We start from the raw sequence: 22,659 nt of genomic DNA on the forward strand, positions 1-22,659 counted from the left end.
ACGGTTTTTTCGTTTTTGGACAAAGTTGCGTTCGGCGCACGAGGTCTCTTGGAATATTCATTGAGCCAACATCATAAACATATAAACAAGTCTGCAAATATCAGAACTACCGGATTCGACACAAACGAGCCCCGTTACAAACGGCGACAAAGTTAGGTACTTGATTATCTACGTAATAATGTCAAAAGTCAATGACATAAAGATACATTTATGCACATAATTTGTGCGTCATAGTTATCAATAGTTATAATACAGATGAATCCAAACTAGGTACAGTCACGTCTGAAAATATCGATATGAAAATTGTGCCAAAAATATGTATTCACCACCGTAATATATGGGTAATAAAGTCGTGTAGGTATAGATATTTTTGGCACTTTTTTCGTATCGATATTTTCAGACGTGACCGTACATATAATGCGGCTTCACCTATCAGATCTTAAATATGGTCGCGAAAATCTGTTAGAAACAGTAACAGTAGGCCCAATTTATCGAGTAAGTATATAAATATAAACTGTGTGTCAATCGAGGTGCCGTGCCGAATCTGTTTTTATTTTGTTTATAATAAAGAACATTAAATTTTGAAGTATTTTCATTTCTGTGAGCTTCGAGTTCTCAACTCCATAAACAAGTTTTTTTTTAGTAGTGGTGGTAGTGGCACCAAAAGATGTGCGGTCCCCAAAAGGTGAACATTTGGCCTTAAAATCGATATAATTAAATCGTGAATTATTTTACGCACCTGAGGGTATTTTTTCCTAACGCAGCAATACTTTGCCGAGGCTGACATTTAAACTTCCAGACAATTGTGCTGTGCATGTGGCTGAGAGCGGTCGTCAAATGCGCGGTCCACACCAAAATCGCCATTTGTATGGAGATCTTAATAAGATTAGCGCTTCAAAGTATAAGCTTATAATTGCGTATAAAATTGAATTATGCATTTACTTACATGATTTAACACAAAAGATTCTAGACTAATTCCTCTAACGTTTTTGTTATCAAGTATTGCATATTTTATCTTATTTTATTAAAATATTTGCAGTTCAAGTTATGGTTGCAATATTGTATGCTTAAACCAATAGATGAACGGCGGTCAACTTTTGGGCAAGGGCTTGTTTTTTTCAAATGCTTGTATAAAATCGAATAGAATAGGTAGACGCATAATTTGTTTTGCGTTTCCTTGTATTGGCGGCAAAGCCGTGGAAAAGTGGTTAAAATGTAAGTACTGTGTTGGAAAGTGAAGTTTAAATTTATCGCCGTTATTATTTTAAGTCGGTTATAAAAGTTAATATCTTAATGATGTCTTGTGAATAACTAATTCCATACCTACTAATATACCGACGAGTTATCGATACATTCATATGAACATTTTGTCAAGCCCTAGCGTAAAGTAACAGTTTAGGTTTTTACACAAAATATTCTAAATTATTGACTAATATGATGAAATATTAACACACAATTGAAGAAAAACTTATAATAAACTGTATAAGTTGGCTTTTTACACTTTTTGAGCTGTTAATTTGATAAAATATCGTTACGAAAATTTCGCTAGGAATATCATAATTACCTGTGAAATGAATATTTTCCTGGATTTTTTGGCCCTGAAACACTACAACCCGGCACACAACATGACATCATCTTCACTAAATTACTTAATATATATTTTTCTTTTTGATTCTCTTATATTTTTCACGTCAAAAATACGGCAATATGATCTTGGCCGACTCAGCCGACTTTGAACTCAATAAAGCGGCCAAGTGCGAGTCGGACTCGCCCATGAAGGGTACCGTACCATTTATGACGTATTAAAAAAACTACTTACTAGATCTGGTTCAAACCAATTTTCGTTGGAAGTTTGCATGGTAATGTATATCATATATTTTTTTTAGATTTTTCATTCCGTTATTTTAGAAGTTACAGAGGGGGGGGGACACTTTTTTTCACTTTGGAAGTGTCTCTTGCGCAAACTATTCAGTTTAGAAAAAAATGATATTAGAAACCTAAATATCATTTTTGAAGACCTATCCATAGACACCCCACACGTATGGGTCTGATGAAAAAAAATTTTTTTTTTTAAATTTTATGACGTATTAAAAAAAACTACTTACTAGATCTCGCTCAAACCAATTTTCGGTGGAAGTTTGCATGGCAATGTATATCATATATTTTTTTTAGATTTTTCATTCTGTTATTTTAGAAGTTACGGAGGGGGGGGACACACATTTTTCCACTTTGGAAGTGTCTCTCGCGCAAACTATTCAGTTTAGAAAAAATGATATTAGAAACCTCAATATCATTTTTAAAGACCTATCCATAGATACCCCACACGTATGGGTTTGATGAAAAAAGATTTTTTGAGTTTCAGTTCTAAGTGTGGGGAACCCCCAAAATTTATTGTTTTTTTTTCTATTTTTGTGTAAACATCTTAATGCGGTTCATAGAATACATCTACTTACCAAGTTTGAACAGTATATAGCTCTTATAGTTTCGGAAAAAAGTGGCTGTGACATAATCGGACAGACAGACGGACATGACGAATCTATAAGGGTTCCGTTTTTTGCCATTTGGCTACGGAACCCTAAAAATGGTTACTTTTTCTCATATGTAGTCTGCCTCTTTCGCACTCATGACTTGTTCATATACGTGATGGCTTCCCATTCGCACATTTCATCTGTCTGTCAAGCGAAGCGTTTGACATGTCTCTGCGGATATCGGAAAGTCTTGATGTAATTGGTCCTTATCGCAATAACTTTTCAGTCGGTCGCAAGATGTGTCTCCTAGCAGTTGTGGGGTGAGTGCAAAAAATACAGCAAAGTATATAACAATAAACAACTTATCGTAAATTGTAGCTATAGACACCGTGTAGAAATGTATTAAATGTTTATTATACCCAATATTCACCACCTGAAATTTGGCCGGATTTTTTTAAAGGGGGGCAAATAAATGTCAGACGAGAACGGCGGGCGTATTTTTTACACGTTATCAAATGTTTACAATGATAAGAGTGCATTGACTTAATAGAATAGCAATAATCGCTCCATCTGGGACGGACTTAATGGATCAGTTTAATTGGTCGATAGGGCCCGTATGTGAGATGCGGGAGATTTCCAAAACGCATGCCATTATGAGTTTCACTAGTCGTCATACCACCTTACCGCCTGCGGGGAGTCACCCGCATGCTGTATATCGACCGAACTATCGACTTATGAGTTTCTCTAGTCGTCATACCACCTTACCGCCTGCGGGGAGTCACCCGCATGCTGTATATCGACCGAACTATCGACTTATGAGTTTCTCTAGTCGTCATACCACCTTACCGCCTGCGGGGAGTCACCCGCATGCTGTATATCGACCGAACTATCGACTTATGAGTTTCACTAGTCATACCACCTTACCGCCTGCGGGGAGTCACCCGCATGCTGTATATCGACCGAACTATCGACTTATGAGTTTCACTAGTCGTCATACCACCTTACCGCCTGCGGGGAGTCACCCGCATGCTGTATATCGACCGAACTATCGACTTATGAGTTTCACTAGTCGTTATCGTTATGCCGCCTGCGGGGAGTCCTCGCACGCTATAAATCGACCAATGAAACTGAGCCATATAGCTACATAACATCCTACATAAACAAACCTCTTTATCGTCAGTTCACACATTCACTGCCAACGTTTTCGTAGCGCCACGCTCGTAGCCGATAGCAGTGTTTTCCCGCTCTGCAGAGGAAAGCGACTACCTATAGAGAACCCGCCGCCGAGCGTATTTCCAGCACTAAATGTGTTAAAGCAAAGTCTACTAAATAAAGAAGACTGACAATCCCTATACAACGCCTTGAGAACTGTCAATGTGGTATAAGTTATAATATAAGACGAGCAAAGCGAAGCGCAAGTGCCCTACCAATTTTTCTCGAAGCGCCTCGTCGTTTTTTTGAACCGTCACAACTTTGGTTTGGATTATAATTTTAGCACGGCTTGTGTCCTTTGATTCTAGGGTCCTAGCAGTAGTATGCGAGCGCGTGGCTAGCCAGCGCTTCCCTCCAGGGTTCCAGTTCGGGGCCGCCACATCGGCCTACCAAATCGAAGGCGGCTGGAACGTAAGTGGTAAGTGTGCACTGTGCACCGCGTGTAGATATTGTAGGTACCATGCCCCAGTGTATCTATGCATTCTTTTCCTACTGTTACCATCAGTTGGCGTGTACGTGTAGGACTCGAATGATATTTTTTCAGTCCTAGGTAGTTTGGGTCACCTTCTACGCCATCCCCAATACACCCAAGTCCTGCTCCAAAGAACGGCACTAAGAAAATTTTGGGCGACCATGTTTCCGTTTACCGACCGTCTTCCAGAGCCACTTTGGATAACTGGGTGACAGATTTCCTGAGGATATGTCCAATGCAATGTCATTTACGCGTCTTTATGGGTGCTTGCTGGGTTAATCGTCTCCACAAGTGACCGTTTATTGGGTGTTAGTGAATGTCCTAGTGTTTGTTAATAAATTGATTCACGAATGTACCTATTTCAGTTATTTTACAAGGAATAATTTACATATGTTTTAGACAAAGGCGAAAGCATCTGGGACCGCATGGTCCACTCTCGTCCGGACTTAATATACGACCACAGCAACGCCGATGTGGCATGCGACTCCTACCACCTGTGGGAGGAAGACCTGCGACTGGTGCAAGAGATGGGATTGGACTTCTACAGGTATCAAAGTGAATAAGGTAAAGGCGCCTAATACCGTGGGTATCTAATTTGGCGCCTATTCATTTCTGTTGCCGCTGTAACAACAAATACTAGAAACAGAATAAAATAAATATTTAAGTGGGGCTCCCATACAATAAACAATTCATGCGCGAGGTCAATTCGCACTTGGCCTGTTTTATGCTTTATTTTCACTATATGGCATCGATTATATAGTTTCTTTCAGTTATCCTACTCTTGATCTACGCTATTAAAGCTCTTCTCTTGATTCACGCTATTAAAGAACTTTCCATGGTTTGGACAGTATTCAGGAAACCCTTCATTTTCGCAAAAACTTCACCATTTGTTTGGGTCGGTGAATTCGGTGATACATTCTTAAAGTAGTATCAATTACCGTTTGACGTTTTAGTCTTCCGTAAGTACAATTTTTTAATGATAAAATTGAGACTTTTCTGCATTCGTTTGAACCTGTTCCGCACGTAGGTACTGATCGGTCTATAAAGGAGATTTACATATGTAGTTGTCACGAGTGGTACATATTATTACACAATGTTCTCACTTTTAACTGACTTCAAAAAAGGAGGAAGCTATTAATTCGAACGTATTTTTTTATGTTTGTCTTTAGAACTCCGTCATTTGTGAACCGATTTGTACAATTATTTTTTTGTTTACAAGTTGATCATATTTTTGTCAAAAGCCACTTCTGATGATGACATCCATGAGGAATTGAGGGAACTCCTCAAATCATATAGGCATACTTATAGCGATTTTTGTATTTTCCTCATTCAAAAAAGTGCCATTTGATAAAGTGAAACTGTTGAATAAGCCTAACGGAACCTTTCAACGACTCGTGTTTCACGTTTGGCGATATTTTTTTAATGAAGGATAGGTAGGCGTTTGATCACGTTCTCACCTGATGGTAAGTGATGATTCGGTGGAGCACGCGCATACGCAGATTGTACTCATGCGGGAACATACTCGGGCAGGGCATTCCACTCCTTGGCAGATTAGTCTTCTGCGTTAAGTTTGTTGAGCATGTCAGGTTCTGAAAAATATTGTTGTCATTGTCCAGTTCTGATCAGTGATCATACCCAGTTGATGCCACCAAGTTGTTACCAGTGGCAATATAAGGCTTGAGCCACTGAACCCGGCTATTTTCTACAGCGCTGTTGTGGGCCTAGCCAAGATGCCAATCGGTCGCGCCGTAGCTAACGAAACGGTAATGTCTCTCTATTACTCTTCAGTATTGGGCGACTGAGAGACATTAATCGTTTCGTTCGCTACGACGCAAACGATTGGCGTATTGGCTAGCCCCTTTGTTCCCTGTTTGACCCTACGTCCTAACAATAAGTTAAAGTTGTTCGTAAAATCAGTTGGTATAATTTGTTGATTTATGTTTTATACAATACATTCATACAATAGTTTGTTTTACTATCCAGTATTAACTAGGTACCTATACCCTCGGTAATAGAAGCTCAATTCGCGGTATTTGAATCACAGCCTGTCATTACCACGGTAATAGAAGACTCGCGCATTTTGGATTCAATAATTATTTTCTCAAATATAATGCATTAAAATGAGTCTTAAAAATTACGATGGTGAAAGTTTAATAAACACTCTTCAATAATACAAATATTCTCGTTCGTTATGAAGCTTTGACATATCCTTAATTTTTGGAATCATTCCAATAATTTCAAAATATCACGGTATTAGGCGCCTTTACCTTATAAACAGAAAACCTAAATCGAAACTTAAAAATATGTCGGTTGCAATACTTTCAACCCTTGATAAGCCATCTGGGTACTATATATCTACATAACTATTGTAATGAGCATAAACGAATGGTCTCAGGTTCTCTATATCCTGGCCTCGCCTGCTGCCTAACGGCTTCAGCAACAAGGTCAGCGAAGATGGCCGCCGGTACTACAGCGCTGTCATCGACGGGCTGCGGGCGCGCGGCGTCGCGCCTGTACTCACGCTCTACCACTGGGATTTGCCGCAGAGACTACAGGACCTCGGTGTGTTCTTATTTTTAATAAAACTGATTACTTTTATACGGCATCATGCTTTATCCAGGCGCCTGGTAAAGGAACATGCCCGGAAATTTACAGCTTAAGGGCGCCGGATTTGAAAACAAAACAAATTGAATCCAATTTTCTAACAGTAATTATTTTTCACTGACAATTTTCTTGCACGAGCCGCTTGAGAATATGAGACGTCCCTGCAACATAGTCACCGAACACCTTATCTCCAGGAGGCTGGACGAACCCCCTCATAGTGGAGTGGTTCGCGGACTACGCTCGTGTGGCGTTCTCCCTCTTCGCCGACCGAGTGCACACCTGGATCACCATCAACGAGCCGGGCTCCGTCTGCGACGTCGCCTACAGAGGGTTCCTGGCCCCGGGACTCAGGGACCACGAGGTCGGCGCGCTGTTGTGCACGAAGCACGTGCTGCTGGCTCATGCCAGGGCGTACAGGGTGTACCAAGAGGAATTTAAGCCGAAATATCATGGTGAGTAGAAGAGTCGGACCAAAGACTTTCCACTAACAGTGTAGTGTGGACGTGCCACCATAATTGTTAAATTCTTATGAAAACATGGATTCCTCTCTTATGAGACTGTCACTTTAAAGTGTACGCAGATAACGTACAGTTAGCTTGGAGAGAATCTATCTATGCCATTTATTTATTTACTTAGCAAAAGGGTGGTAATGTCCATTTTTTTGGGACGATCTGGTATTAATTTTTCATTCATAAGCGTTTAGACATGGTTTAATATTGCTAACTGAATGAAAATTACCTACTCTAAAGCTAAGATATGTGTAACATGTTTCATTTTTAATGAAGATTAAAACATGGGCCACTCACGTACATATTTTAAATCGGAGATTACCGACATGTTTCGCTCCATAATGTGAAGCACTTCCGCAGTTATCAGAAATTAAAATATCGCGCCATATTGGCGTAACGTCCTCAAACAAAATAACATTAACCGGATTTGCCGACGCTAGTCAGCAGTGCTATGGGGCTACGATCTACGTACGCGTTAATTCAGATGAAAACTCAACCGCGCATTCAGTAAAATTCTCACCGCAAAATCGAAAGTTTCCAATCCTAATAAGACCCTCCCTCGCTTGGAACTCTGCGCCGCTGTGTTACTCGCACAATTAATAAATTCTGTACGCGACGTCCTAAGTAAACGCTGCACTATAAATAAAATATACGCTTTTTTCAGACGGGACTGCATCACTTAACATGGATTCATTCCGCTTATAAATTTCACACATTTGTAGCTAATCGAATCGGTCAAATAAATAAGTACTTACCCGCTTCCGACTGGTTTCACGTTCGTGGTGTAGAGAATCCTGAAAATATTGTTTCGCAACCTGTAACGTCAATAGGATTAATAAGTCTGGTTCCACGGCCCGCAATGACTTACAAGAAATTAAAAGTACATAGTTTCCCGCGCAAACTTTATCTACGGCTGAACCTGCTTACCCAATTCATAACCTCGCTGTAAGATGTTCGATGTGGACTAAATTCATTCGCTCACTCGTATACGCATTTCGTTTTTCTAAATTACTTAACTCTCAAGGTTCCATAACTCCAAATGACATAGAATATGCAGAATACCGCGTATTACGCTACGAACAAGCAACATATTTTTCTCGCAAGCTTGATGGCATTAAAAAATAACAAACTAATTCCTAGTAAATCAGTACAAACTGCATCCATTTATTAACGACCAACGTCTCCTAAGAGTAGGAGGTAGACTCACTCATTCTCAATTAAGTTTTGATAAAAAGCAAATCAAAAGCATCAAACTATACGTGAAAAGACAATACTTTTAATATCCAAAAACAAAGAAATAAACATACATAATAAAACTTACTAACAACTTAAACTAAAGATAAAAAATTTGGCCCAAATCGCCGTCAATGGGCAAGGTGCCTAGAAGGCTGGCCGTATTTCCCCGTTGTATGGCGATACTTATACGCTGTGCGAAATAGTGGCCAGGCCAGCCCTCTGGTCGCCCGAGTCCTCTATTAGGCGCACCGACAAATCTTTAAAAAGCCGACGCGCACTTGGCCCCCATGGCCCCAAGGTTTCAACGCCAAACGCCGCAAACATGTAGCTGCTTCCTAGTGCTGATTATTTGCATCAAATACTATTGTCCGCAAAAAGTAGAATAGTATCGCTCTTAGTAGATTATTATCACTCGTCGAATCGGCACACCGGTCCCGTTTTAGTATCTACTAGCATTAATTAGACAAAAATATTGGAGTTTATCTGCTCGAAATTTCGCGCGTCGCGGAGTTAAGAACCATGTTACAGGGGCGACATGGGTTGGCGGACCGACGAAATTTTTGATGTCTATATCCCACGGAAGTTTTGTTATTAACTTTCACCCAGATCTCTTTAGAGCGACCGGGATATAATCGGCGATTACCTTTTATATTCTTTTTATTGAGCTCCCGGTATTTCGACGTAGTTACATGCATTTGTTCACGGGTAACACAACTTTGACACCCACCCGCTATCTCCAGTACCCTGTTAGGGGTCCAGTTACCCTGGTGTCAAAGTTGTGTCGGTCGGTCGATTTAAATCTAGTGAAACTAACCGTGAATCATTCAAAACTGTGAACTGAAAGATCAATATATTTTAAGGCAGAAAGAGACATTTTGAGAAGGAAACGAATGAAGAGACATTATTATACCATCCTTTACGTATTATTTGTCAGGTGAAGTGTCTATCGCGTACCAGGAGTGTTGGTTCGAACCGAAAACTGACCAGGACCTGGAAATCACTTTGCTGACGAGAGAATATTTAGTAAGTATTACGTTTTAAATATAAAAACTAGGTATATATATAAGCATAATTTAAGAACTCAACGGTCCTGAATCACCTGACGATTTGCTGTACACTGCTGGGTCGATATGGTCCATAACGACGGCACATAGCGTCAATGTTTACTTATTAGATCAGTAATATATGATGAATAGTCAATGTCAGGCGACAAATGTTCGCCTGGTGAAACATGATCGTGGCGGATCGATGGACGTACCAGATTATCGAGCTTGTTTATTCCAGTTCGGGCGTTACTCGCATCCCATCTTCTCCGCCGCCGGGGGCTGGCCGCCCGCTCTGGAGAGGTACATGGCAGACAAGAGCAAGAAGGAGGGGTACCCTCGCTCCAGGCTCCCGGCGTTCACCCCAGATGAGATACAACTTTTGAAAGGTAGGATTGCCAGGATAGGCCCCTGTTTCACAACGGTTTTTAAAGGGTCGGCATCGGCAATGCGCCTGTAACTCCTCTGGAGTTGCAGACGTCTATTGGCTACGGTAACTGCTTGCCATCAGGCGCGCCGTATACTTGACTTGACAGTGATAGCCATACGTTGCCATCCAACAAAGAAATATTGACGGGTCATACACTTTTATAGGAGACTTGTTCGCGTCTTTCCTCTAGACATCGCAAATTAAAGGGAATCTAAAGCTAATGTTTTGTATGACTGTATTTTGTGAAAGTTTTAGTAGTAAATTTGATCTATGAATTATATTCATTAGTATTATATATAGAATAATATTTACAACATCAATAAATTGCTCTGATAATTAGATTAAGATAATTATATGTAATACTGTGTTACTATTCATAAGTGCTTGTTGCTAGGCCTACATGAATAAAGTATATTTGAATTGAATTGAATTGAATTGAATGTTTACGTGGCACCTTATCAGGCGGGATACATTTCTTCAGTACTTGAGACTCAAATAAGAAAAACGGGATATATATGTACCAGAGTCGTTATATTTTATTGTATTGACCCTGACGTATATATAAATACAAATACAAATCTTTATTTATAACGCCAAAGTTACAAGTCAAAAGGTTTAACAATAATAATAGGTACAATAGTAAACCAAATAATTCATGCAGTAATGTCGATAAAACAGTACGTATGTCATAATTTTATGGTCTGCGTTATGATCGTTAGGTATAAAATTCCTTAGCCACTTCAACAAATCGCTTTATGAGAGAAAATACATACAGTTGAAGTGATCCCTTAATTATCAGATCCTAACATTGTTTTTAATCGATCCAGTCGTCTTCGAGAAATCAAAATAAGTACCACACATAAAAAACAAGAAAACCTAAGATTTTTTAACCCAGTTTACTTTTATAAAGGATCGTTTGACTTCTACGGTCTGAACCACTACACGTCGCGCGTGGTGCGCGGCGCGGCGCCCGGCGAGCCCCTGGCCTTCATATCGCAGGGCGTCGAGGAGGTGCGCGCGGCGCTGGAGACCCGGCCCCGCTGGGGAACTGCTACGTCTTCCTGGTTGAAGGTTTGTTTTACCAAAATAAACCGAATTTATACGCGCCAACTCGGCCCGCACGCTGCGTAACCCTAAACAACTTGTCCCAGCAAAACGTAGACTTGCAAGGTCTAATAAGGTGACCCACATAATGGGTCCAACTGTTTACAACAGGTTACCGGAGACAGTCACCTCGTCACCGTCGCTGCAATGTTTTAAGGCTAGACTGAAGGCTTGGCTTCTCGAACACACATTCTACAGTTATGACGAATTTTCGAATGTTGAGCTTTAGGGCCAGTTGCACCATGCCCATTTGATGTACTGATCATGTGTAAATATGGCGCTAGCGAATGCTAACTGCATATTTGGGTTGCACCACGCTATGTGTCCGTTAAAAAGTTACGCTGCCCTTAACCGGTGGCAGAGCACTGGTTAACAGCAAAGTCGTTCGATAAATATGGCGGCGCTTTTTGGAAATCGTCCGTATTTCACGAATTTATGTTTGATTATTAAATAATTTGAGTAAAAAGTAATGTAAATTATTAAAAATATATTTATAACAATAAAAAGGTGGAAATATCTAAACGCAAAAACGTGTGATAGTTGACATAATGGTTTTAAATGTCATTTTAGTTGCGAGACTACTTGTGTTTCATAAAATACATTAATTTGTTCCGGATATTCAAAAAAAAAGTGTGTTTTAAATTGAAATCGAGTGCAGAATGAGGATAAGACCAGATTGATGCTATCACAGGTTAACAAATACGTCCCATAAAGTGAAACTCGACGGCATGTAATGAACACTATTTATCGACAGACTGGTCATTAAAATCAATTTAAAACGCTCTCTGTTTATTGGAATCAAGATAAGAATGTTATATCCCTTGGAAATATTAGTGGACTAACTATGATATTCGAAAACAGCGAGATGACAACTATAAACATATACAAAGTCGGCCTCTGAAAATCGTAACCCAGAAGAGAAGTGAACTATATTTATAACTATAAAATCACATAAAACAAGATGCTACATATGAAATCAAGTATTTTAGTGCGAAGAAAATGTATTGGACAATTCCAGACCAGTCGGCATAATAGCTTATATATAAGTGGGCAAAATGTGTACCTACCTAATGTAAAACTGATTATAATACTTCAATTCATACATACTTGCTTGTGTTTTATTTGCTTTTACAACATATCTTATTCATTAACCCTAGAAACAACAACTTTGCAAGTAATTAACTAAAACAGTTTTATTTATGGTGATATTTATATTTAAATTAATATTTATTAGAATACAAAGTTACAATTGGATTTAACAATTAACAGCTCCAAAAATCTACATTTATTTTGAGTGTGGGCTACCTGGGTATCTCTTATCTTCAATTATTACATTATACCTATTATAGGGTCCCGCACCCGTTAGCGACATGGCATGGCAGGGGGTCCTTCAGCATATTGCCGAGACATCCCTACACATTGAGCTCTGCTTGTGAATGTCAAGGTATCCCTCTGGAATTTTCAGGTTTACCACAGTGTCTTAGAAATGCCAGATGTTCTTAGCATTTGTTTGTGTGAGGGATGCATCGGCATGCCCTGACATACTTACCTTGATACTACGCCAAAGGATCTCTTACTGTGTCTAGACAATAGTGGCCTCCGAGCCTAATAAAGTAATTCTTCTGGAAATATCGAATATACATGAGAACAACCGAGTAGTTTAATAGGTATAACCTGCAGTGGCAGCATGGTTCCATTTTTATCCACTTGTCACTATGCCTGTCACTTTTGCACATACATACTTGTTAGAACATGACAGGCATGGTGACAAATGATAAAGAGCTGACCATCTTAATTGTTTCCTTTCATACTGGATAACATTTATAAATATAACAGCCAATACCTGGGTTAGATAAAATATAATATGGCCTCCCTTCTGTCACCTGAATTTTACTTGTATTCAACCAGTCATACAGTGAAGTCGCATATAAATAAATTACAATGTAACAATTGTATGTAACCCTAGCCATGTATTGGAAATAACATAACAGTTAATTAGTAAAAATATAATCCATAGGTCTTAATTTGCAAAAGAGCATTACAACATACTTTAGAGAATGTGTAAACCCATTATTTTTAAACCTGACTACACATTTATTATACACACGACTGACTACTGACAATACCCTACCTACATATTAACCCACCAATCCCTATTCATCATCATTTAAAACCTAACATACCTAAATAGCTCTAAAATCAGTCATAATAAAAGGCCCTCAGATTGATTTTATTTGTTTTCCCCATACCAGTTTTTCAACAGCCCATCCATGTTTCATAAATGATTTATATCATGATCACCCCAATAAAGAAAAAAATAAATAATAGTTGGAATAAACAAGTGAAGTCACCAGTATGACAGAAAATATAATAAGTAGGCACTTAAATATAATTGTGAAATAATATATTATATAAGAATAAGATTAAGAATAAGAATAAGATTTTTTTTATTGCCACATGTATATTACAAGTTCACTATAAAACAAAAGTAAAAATAAAACATTACATAATAAAGAAGGAGAAAAAGAATTTTAACAATCTATACATACGAATAACGCAAAAATATTGGGCAAAGGGTTCCAGTCTCAGCGTGTGCTGGGCCGAGATGCCCGGCGCTGGTTTTCAGACCGGTATGTCAATGAGTTGTTGATTTCTCTCCGGATAACCTTTTACCTCCATTAGTCACTACCTAAAAAGGATTTAGTGTAAGATAGAAAATAAAGTAAGATAAGGTAACTAAAAATGTATTTTATTATCAAAAATTAAATTCAGATATCATTTATAATACTTTATTTTTCGCAACAAGTTTTTCCAGTTAATCTAGTGTATGATTCTTTGATTTCTTGAATCGATTCACTTGTGTGTAACTTTCATCTTGTATTCCATATCAAATGGTGTATATCAAACCTGAAAAGAAAGTAACATGAAATTATTGTGCATAAAAATATATTGTGATCCGTTTCAACCATTGGCAAAAAGAAAATGCTTAGATCAAGCAGGTTTAAATTAAAGTACAAAAGTAACTTGAATATCTGCTACTAACAGAACTAACAGTTATGTATTATTGTGTCAACAATATATGTAATTGGAAATGTTGCCCCAACTGTCTATATTTGTAGGTAGCGTAGGTAATTCCTTGTGCTTAGGGCTCTGAAAGTAGTTAGGGATACGTATTAAACGAATAAGATAACTTACCGGGCAATGCAGCTCCTTGTTTAATTCGGTATTGCAGCTTGGAAAGCACTTGGACACTGAACAATCGTAGTCAGCAGTTTCACTTTAATTTAATGTGCCATTAATATAATCATAAATATATTCAAGATTGGCATGGCATAAATTGTGTAATTTTTAGATTTAAAACCTGAAAAGAAACTAGTTCGCGCCTACAAGTTTTCTCGTTGTTGAAAAATTTGACAACTTTGACATTTATGACTGGGTTGCTATATGAAAAAATAATTCTACCATAATTTTTTTGGTAGGAACGCGTTCATAGTATGGCCACACGATTAGCGCCGACATTCTGTTATTTTATAGTTGGTGCAACGCATTTTATTTAGCAATCGTTAAGACCCCCACGTAAGCGTTAAAATTTAGCGAACTGTGCTTACGTTCAGGGGCGGATTAAGAAGGCGCGGGGCCCTTAGCACAATAACTCGCGGGGCCCCCTGGTTTGAAAAAAAAAGGTATTTTTACGAAAGGTTAGGTCAAAGGTTAGGTCATTTTTACGATGTCTTAATTTTTTTTGACTACTTCTCGATTAGTTTGTAACATGTTATGCAGTGTATCTTATAGTTTCGCCATGTCCGTCTGTCCGAGGATTTGCTCCGTGATCGTTAGTGCTAGATAGCTGTAATTTGGCATGGATACATAAATTATGCATTGCGACAGTACGGTGAAATAAAAACTACTTATTAAAAAAATTAGGGTACCTCCCATACAAAATGTTTTTTCTTTATTTTATATTTGCTTTGACCCTACAGTGTGGCGTATGGTTGGATAAGGTCTTTCAAAACGAATTACGGTCTCCAAAATCTTTTATTTATAAAGTTATTATTTTCGGAAATAATCGCTCCGAAAGAAAAAATTAAAGCTTAATATATATTTTCAATGAAAACTATAGAAAACTATAGTACCTACAAGTGTGGTATGCTACTTTTTACTACTATAGTAGTTCTGTCTATACACATTATTTAGTAGACATAACTACTACATTGGCAAAAAGTTGCAGATTTGTACTATAAGCGATTAGGAAGAAGGGCGGGGCGCGTCTTCGTGGATGACACGAACTATATGTATATGACGTCATTTAAAATCCGGAGTATTTTTCTTATTTATTTATTTTAAGGAAGTCCAATTTTTTTATTTCTTTCTTTTTTTGCCATTTTCAAAAAGCCTAATTTTAATGAAGATGTGTTATCTTATCACATTTCCTATCTTTTATATAGGTTTCCTCCTTACCTTCGGTTTTCATCATCATCGTCGATAATATTGTATTGTCACCGATTTTTCCCTAGTATGCGAATTTTTAGATATCGGTTCGCCTGCTGCTCGGCCTTAGTTCTTGCTCGAAAATACGACTTGCTGGGATACTTTGGGTATCGGGCCCTATGCAGGGCTTTACATCCGGCCTACGTGAATGCAAAGCCCTGCATAGGGGCCCCGCTGTTTTCTTTTTATAAGGGCTATGCAGCAACTCGGCATATTTCGGGCGCCCGGCCAGCCGTAGAGGAGCGCGTCCTTTAGCCTACTACGAGTTCAAAGCTGATCATCATTAGGCATTAGCTGTAAGGTGCAATTTGTTATTTGAAATAATACATAAATAAATAAATCATCCTTGCTTGCTTTTCACTAATATGTTTTTTTTAACACAGTATCTTCTTTTGTTCGTTTCCGAGCTCTGCTGTTTCCTGCAGCTTAACCATGCACAAAAGTTTTGAGACACTGCACCCTCGGTTTTATGTTAAACTCTGCTCTTGGTCTTTGCGTAAGCCTAAAAATTATTTAAAGTTGGTATCGTCATAAAGAAAAATTTACAGGATAATAACAAATAATAATAATAGATCAGTATAAGTCAGTAACACGACTTACGAAACAAATACATTGTAAATAAAATGTGATAGTACAGGATCCGCGGAGTGCGAGTTCTACTTGAACTTGGCCGGTTCCACGTGCCAAAATCGCATGGCCAGGGTCGGAGCGCGGGGCCCCCCTTAGGCGCGGGGCCCTTAGCATATGCTTTTTCTGCTGTTCGGTTAATCCGCCACTGCTTACGTTAGCAGGTGGTTTGGTGCAACTGGCCCTTAGTTAGTTATTTGTTGTTGATCTTTTACGAATGTACACTTATATACGAATTATTATTATTATTTCTTATTATGACATGTAATATTATAAATATTGTGAATAAATAATATGAATATGAATATAACTCAATGTGCAGTGGTTCATCAGCAGCTCTACTTTTTTTTATACTACGTCGGTGGTAAGATGCATACGGCCCGCCTGATGGTAAGTAGTCTCCGTAGCATTTGCCGATCCTAACACTCCGCACCCTCGTTGAGCTCTGGCAACCTTAATCACCGGCAGAAACACAACACTATGACTACTTCTTCAAATGTAATTTTGTCGGAAATGCAAGAGTTATTGTCACAGAATATCCAAATTATTTCGCTTCTGAATATTTGAAGAGAACCCTTAATTACTCCAGGACCCCATCATCACATCCAAACTTCATGACAATGGAAACGAATGTGAATTATACTCTTTCAAATAAAGTATTATCCTAATCAGTCGACGCGTCTGAGAAACCTGAGAACATAAAGCAATGATCTCGACGAACTGGGAACTTCCTGTTTTTGGAGTCTGTTAGTAGAGAACATTACTGAACCAATCGATAAATTGCAGGTGAACCCGGAAGGTCTCCGCCACCTCCTGAAGCTGATCAAGCAACAGTACGGAGACGTGAAGATCCTGATCACAGAGAACGGGTACTCCGACACCGGCGACCAGCTCGAAGACCGCGACAGGGTCAACTACTACAAGGACTATTTGGAACAGGTGACTCAGTCCATTGATATTTGTGCGAAAGTTTTTGTTTTTTTCTTTTTTTTTTATGTAATAATAGGCCGCAAACGAGCAGACGAAGACGAAGGTTTGCACAACTCGGCCATCAGATATTTACTTATATGTCATCATCATTATTAAAATGGAGATATTATTATAAATCATTACCATCTTTTTCACGTTGTTTTTGGATTTTTTACATTGCTCATGAAAGCCTGATGTCCGCCTGATTTACTAGTTTTGCGAAACCGCCAACATGACCTTCCAACCCAGACGGAAAACTAGGCCTTATTTTGTTCGATTTCCTCACGACACGATGTTTTCCATCATCGAAAAACGACTGGTAAATATCAAATGTTGTCATACACGAGTTCTGTAAAGTTCATTGGTGCGAAGCGGTGTTTCAACCCGCGACCTCCGTATTAAAGCAGCAGGCTCTTACCTAGGCTGCCAGCGCATCTCATACGGTATATGATAATGACGAAGATTTACGCGTATGAGTCCAAACGAAGGTCCTTCGACGTGCGTTAACAACCGACTTAAACAAGAGCGACCTCGTAAAACACTTGCATAATCATTCGCGAATATAAGACTACACTATATGTATATATATTACATGACCAGGTTCTCCTGGCCATCACTGAGGACGCGGTGCGGGTGGTCGGCTACACCGCCTGGTCGCTGCTCGACAATTTCGAATGGGCGGCTGGATACACGTACGTCTACTATATTCACCAATATTGATATTTGAAATTCCTAACTTTATCTTTAATTTTTTAGTTATATGCTGTGTGTATTCGAATGGTTTAGTACTATTTACATACATTTATATTATTTTAGAAAACATTACAATTAATTTAACAGCTTAATTTAACAAATAACTGCATACATCCGAATATCTAACTACTTTCTTTTTGAAATCGAAGTCAAAAAAAATACAAGTGTTAATGTTAATAAAAATAAAACAAAAGAATTAAACAAGAAATGTCACGATCTAATATAGCAATACAAGGATAATTAACTAAAGGCGATCATTTGAATTACAATTTAATTGTTAAATATCTTCAGCTATCAAATTTGCAGTTTATATCTCGCAGCCGTATGGTTTGTCTCCACTGTGAACAGTCGTGCCATCGGGAAGGCGACAAACCGTTGTCTAGTATCTACAACATAAGCCTAATTATACCAGCCAGGCATATAATAATCTAAAATACGTTATATATGGCCGGCCTTCACCGATCTGCTTGACGGACGAAACTTATTTATAAAAGAAAATGTGTTCCTGAACATAAATAAATAGGGTTATCTAAAGAAATATGGTTAAGGCTAGGGTAAACCGTCTATTCCTGGCCACCCTCCAATTACTGGCCACCTTATACATACTAAAATGGCTAAAATAAGAATTCTATTTATTTATTTAAACAATACAAGTAAACTAAATAACTATCGTTCTGATGATTAACTTGGATTGTGTGATTATTAAACAGAATTCCTTTTATTATAAGGTGGTCAGTAATTGGAGGGTGGCCAGTAATAGACAGTTTACCCTATCTTTAATTAAGTTTGGAAAAAAAAAATCTTCAAATTTCACCAACTTGTAGAACATCAATCAATTAGGTTGCCTATCTTTTTTCGGTCACTATTATGTGGTTGCCGTGTTTAACGCGAGTTTATATCGATAAATTCTCATCTGCCTGATGCTTGCATTATATCAAAATGATGGTAATTTTAGGATTGTCTGCGAAAATCCGGACACAAATAATGGTTGCCAGGCTTTTAAATAAAATAAGAAGGGAAGACTTTTAGCGATAACTCATATACGGCTTAACTGATCAAGTGTGTTTTAATTTTATTTGAATGAGTTTTTTAAGCACTATTTGCATGATTTTTTTTATATTTTTTGGACTAATGGTTCAAAAGTAAAAACCCTTATTTTTAACCGACTTCAAGATTTCAAAAGAGGAGGTAAGTAATCAATTCGGTTGTTTTTTTTTTTTTTTTTTTTTAATGTTTGTTACTCCATAACTCCGTCATTTCTGAACCGATTTTGAAAATTTTTTTTTTGTTTGAATGTATATATATACAGATTGGTCCCGTTTTTGTCAAAACTCAGTTCTGATGATGGGATCCATGAGGAATCGAGGGAACTCTTCAAATATGAAAGGCATACATATAGTGATTTTTGTATTTTCTTTGACAAATCAAGCTTTTACATTTTAAAAAGTGACATTTGATGAAGTGGAACTGCTGATGATGATCAGAATGGAACTCTTCAACGACGCATAGTACACGTTTGGCGATTTCTCCTCTTCGCTGTGTTTGTTAAGTAAATTAGATTTTCAAGAAATTTTTTTGTCAGGTTCGAGTCCTGACGATGGGGTCCATAAGGAATCGAGTGAACTCTTCAAATATGAAAGGCATACATATACTTAGTGATTTTTGTATTTTCTTTAACAAATCATGCATTAACATTTTAAAAAGTGACATTTGATGAAGTGGAACTGCTGATGATGATCAGAATGGTACTCTTCAACGATGTATAGTACACGTTTGGCGATTTGTCGTCTTCGCTGTGTTTGTTAAGCAAATTAGATTTTCAAGACAAATTTTTGTCAAGTTCGAGTTCTGACGGTGGGGTCCATGAGGACTCGAAGGAACTCCTCAAATGATAAAGGCATATATATAGTGATTAGTATTTTCATCAACAAATTTGTTCTCTTTGCCAAGCAGTTAGGTTTGCAAGGCACATTTTTATATTTCTATCCTATTTAGTTTTTTTAATAATTATCTAGTGCTTTATTTCATGCATGGTTTGAAATAGTTTATCTTAAATACAGTCGAATACCCTATTGCGGGTAAGTATCTTACCAGTCAACCATAGGGCAAATCTGAAATGTGTCAAGGTGGGTGCAGTGGCAAAAAAAAAACATGTTACCTCCTTTTCTACATAATTAGGCGTAGGACGCTGTCTTTTTAATTTCATTGAATGAAATCTCAAATCAACAATAATCGTTCTTTCACCGGTGTCCCTCAATAAAGTCGGTTTTTTTTTCTTAAAAATTATTTTGATTGTTTCCGAAATAATTCACTTATTCATAAAATGTTGTTTTAAGACCCCTAGATTTATTTTGATAGACCTACTCAATGACACCCCACACTATAGGGTTGAAATGATAAAAAAATGTCACACACAGTTTGTTTCTTTCAAAGTGATTATTTTATGATTTTTTAAAACCCCTATTATTTCGGACCAACATAATCCATACACTTGTGAGTAAAATGCACATTAAAAGCCTAAAGGTTAGTGAACACAAATCAATGCCAAAAATGTAAAAAATAAAATAAATAAACCGGCCAAGAGCATGTCGGGCCACGCTCAGTGTAGGGTTCCGTAGTTACTCTTCCGTCACAATAAGCTAAACTGGAGCTTAAAGTATAGTAAATTGTTAACCAAGGGATGACACGGTACCTTTCACCCGAGTTAAACAAATAGGCAAATTTGCATAATCAGTACCTAATTAAAGTAAGTCTTTTTACTATGAAGGGAAAACTTTTTGCGATAACTCAAAAACGGCTAACTGATCATGTCCGCTATAGTTTTCATTTAATGTCTTTCTTAAGTTCTACTTCCACGATTTTTTTCATATTTTTTGGACCTATGGTTCAAAAGTTAGAGGGGAGGGGACACATTTTTTTTTCTTTCGGAGCGATTATCTCCGAATATATTCACTTTATCAAAAAATGTTTCTTGAAAACCCCTATTAGTTTTGAAAGACCTTTCCAACGATACCCCACACTCTAGGGTTAAAGCGAAAAAAAAATTCACCCCCACTTTACGTGTAGGGGAGGTACCGTAAAAAAAATTAAATTTTTAGATTTTATTGTACGACTTTGTCGGCTTTATTGATTTATATATCCATGCCAAATTTCAGCTTTCTAGCACTAACGACCACGGAGCAAAGCCTCGGACAGACAGACAGACAGACAGACGGACATGGCGAAACTATAAGGGTTCCGTTTTATGCCTTTTGGCTACGGAACCCTAAAAAGACACATGAAATTACGTACTACTCACGTACGTGGACTCGCTACTACCCGTCCCCAACAGCTGCACTGGTAAATCAGCAGGCTATGGGGCCGTATTTAATTATTATTATTTGCACTTCTTTCTTTACACATCTTATGTTACTTTGTCGTGTAAGTGTAAGATGTATTAACCAGTTCAATGCTGTCTCAGGTCGCGCTTCGGGCTGTACTCCGTGGACTTCTCGTCGCCGCGCCGGCCCCGCGCCGCGCGCGCGTCCGCGCGGTACTACGCCGGCGTGCTGCGCGCGCGCGGCCCGCACGCCGACACCACACGCAACACCACGGCGTAGATACATGTAAAGCTCGTGCAACATGCACATTATACACCGTGTTTTTATTGAATTCCGTTAACTTCGGGGTATCGGTAAGTACGTTTAAGGAAACTAAATGGCAAAGTTAATTTAAAAAAAGGTTTTTTTAAATATTATTTTAATTTTTATAAAAAGTAATTAAATGTTGCATATGGCGCTGATGTAACACGGGCATTACATTTAACTCAACCAAACAATTGAAACATATCAATGTCAATTCGAACTTCGATCGTCCGAGATAGTACTTACGTTTTAGTAACAAATGTATGAACTCATACTAAACACTACTAAGTATGAATCAATATGTAAACAGGCCCTAAGGTAAGTGTACACGCTCGTAACGGCCTCATAATATAAAAAATTATTATGAATTATCTCCGAAATGGAGTTAATTAGAATACCGGTGTCTTTGAGAAAGTTACTTAATTTAAGCTCAGGAATGCACCCTTGAAATTAACGGAAATATAAAAAAAACACGGTGTATAAACTCTGTTAATATGCATGCTCTGTTAATATGAATAATAAATCTATTAAGAACTAAACACTTACTGACTATTATTACCTAGAAACGCTGTAGCGTTTCAAGCTAAGTTCTAGAAAAAGCCTCGCCTGCAGTACGGTCAAGGTCACACTTACCGACCCGACCACTTCTCTACTCCTATTCAGCATATAGCGAATAGGGATGTTCCTCCTGCGGAATAGGTTCCCTCTACCTACCCATCAATACTACAGGAATGAAGAATAAAACAAAAACCATCATCAAAATTGTATTTCATGTAAGTTTTTAAACATTTAAAAATTTGTGTAGCGTCAATAGTTCGAAACTACCTGAACTGATTTTATAATGAATCAATTCGTCTTTTTGGCCCGCGTATACAAAATATTAAACAGAATAACCAAAGTTCGTAATGTCGATACGGTTTCTCAGGCAGGTGTTACTTTTTCACAAAAGTACGGAAGGTGGAGATAAGGAACGAAATCTCCATGTACCAAAAAGCGTCATCAAAAAACTTTAAATAGGTGGCGCTACAATACCTAGAGTACTTGAACAACAAAATCAAATCATAGACAGCGCAATTCACTCCGTCAATAACGCCTAGGTTCTTAGCTACTCTAGCGCTACT

General features: G+C 38.0%; 1 protein-coding gene and 2 long non-coding RNA genes across 3 annotated transcripts in view; 1 reads left to right on the forward strand and 2 right to left on the reverse strand.

Moving 5' to 3' along the window:
- LOC133530189 (uncharacterized) overlaps positions 1–22,659 on the reverse strand; it is a 77,125-nt gene that overhangs the window by 44,181 nt on the left and 10,285 nt on the right. The gene's annotated exons all lie outside the window — the stretch shown is intronic.
- Positions 1,748–22,386, forward strand: LOC133529964 (myrosinase 1-like). Its single transcript, XM_061867756.1, has 11 exons — positions 1,748–2,788; positions 3,989–4,098; positions 4,552–4,699; positions 6,548–6,714; positions 6,951–7,208; positions 9,436–9,524; positions 9,786–9,933; positions 10,885–11,045; positions 16,980–17,132; positions 17,763–17,854; positions 21,376–22,386. The coding sequence occupies exons 1-11, from the start codon at positions 2,694–2,696 to the stop codon at positions 21,512–21,514; spliced, it is 1,560 nt and encodes a 519-aa protein (XP_061723740.1). The 5' UTR covers positions 1,748–2,693; the 3' UTR covers positions 21,515–22,386.
- Positions 13,807–14,681, reverse strand: LOC133529965 (uncharacterized). The gene is made up of 2 exons (XR_009801244.1): positions 14,274–14,681; positions 13,807–13,985 (listed from the first exon to the last, which is right to left on the reverse strand). It is a non-coding gene; the product is annotated as an uncharacterized LOC133529965 (long non-coding RNA).

Source organism: Cydia pomonella, chromosome 22, assembly GCF_033807575.1.
Source record: "Cydia pomonella isolate Wapato2018A chromosome 22, ilCydPomo1, whole genome shotgun sequence".
NCBI classification, from domain to species: Eukaryota; Metazoa; Arthropoda; class Insecta; order Lepidoptera; family Tortricidae; genus Cydia; species Cydia pomonella.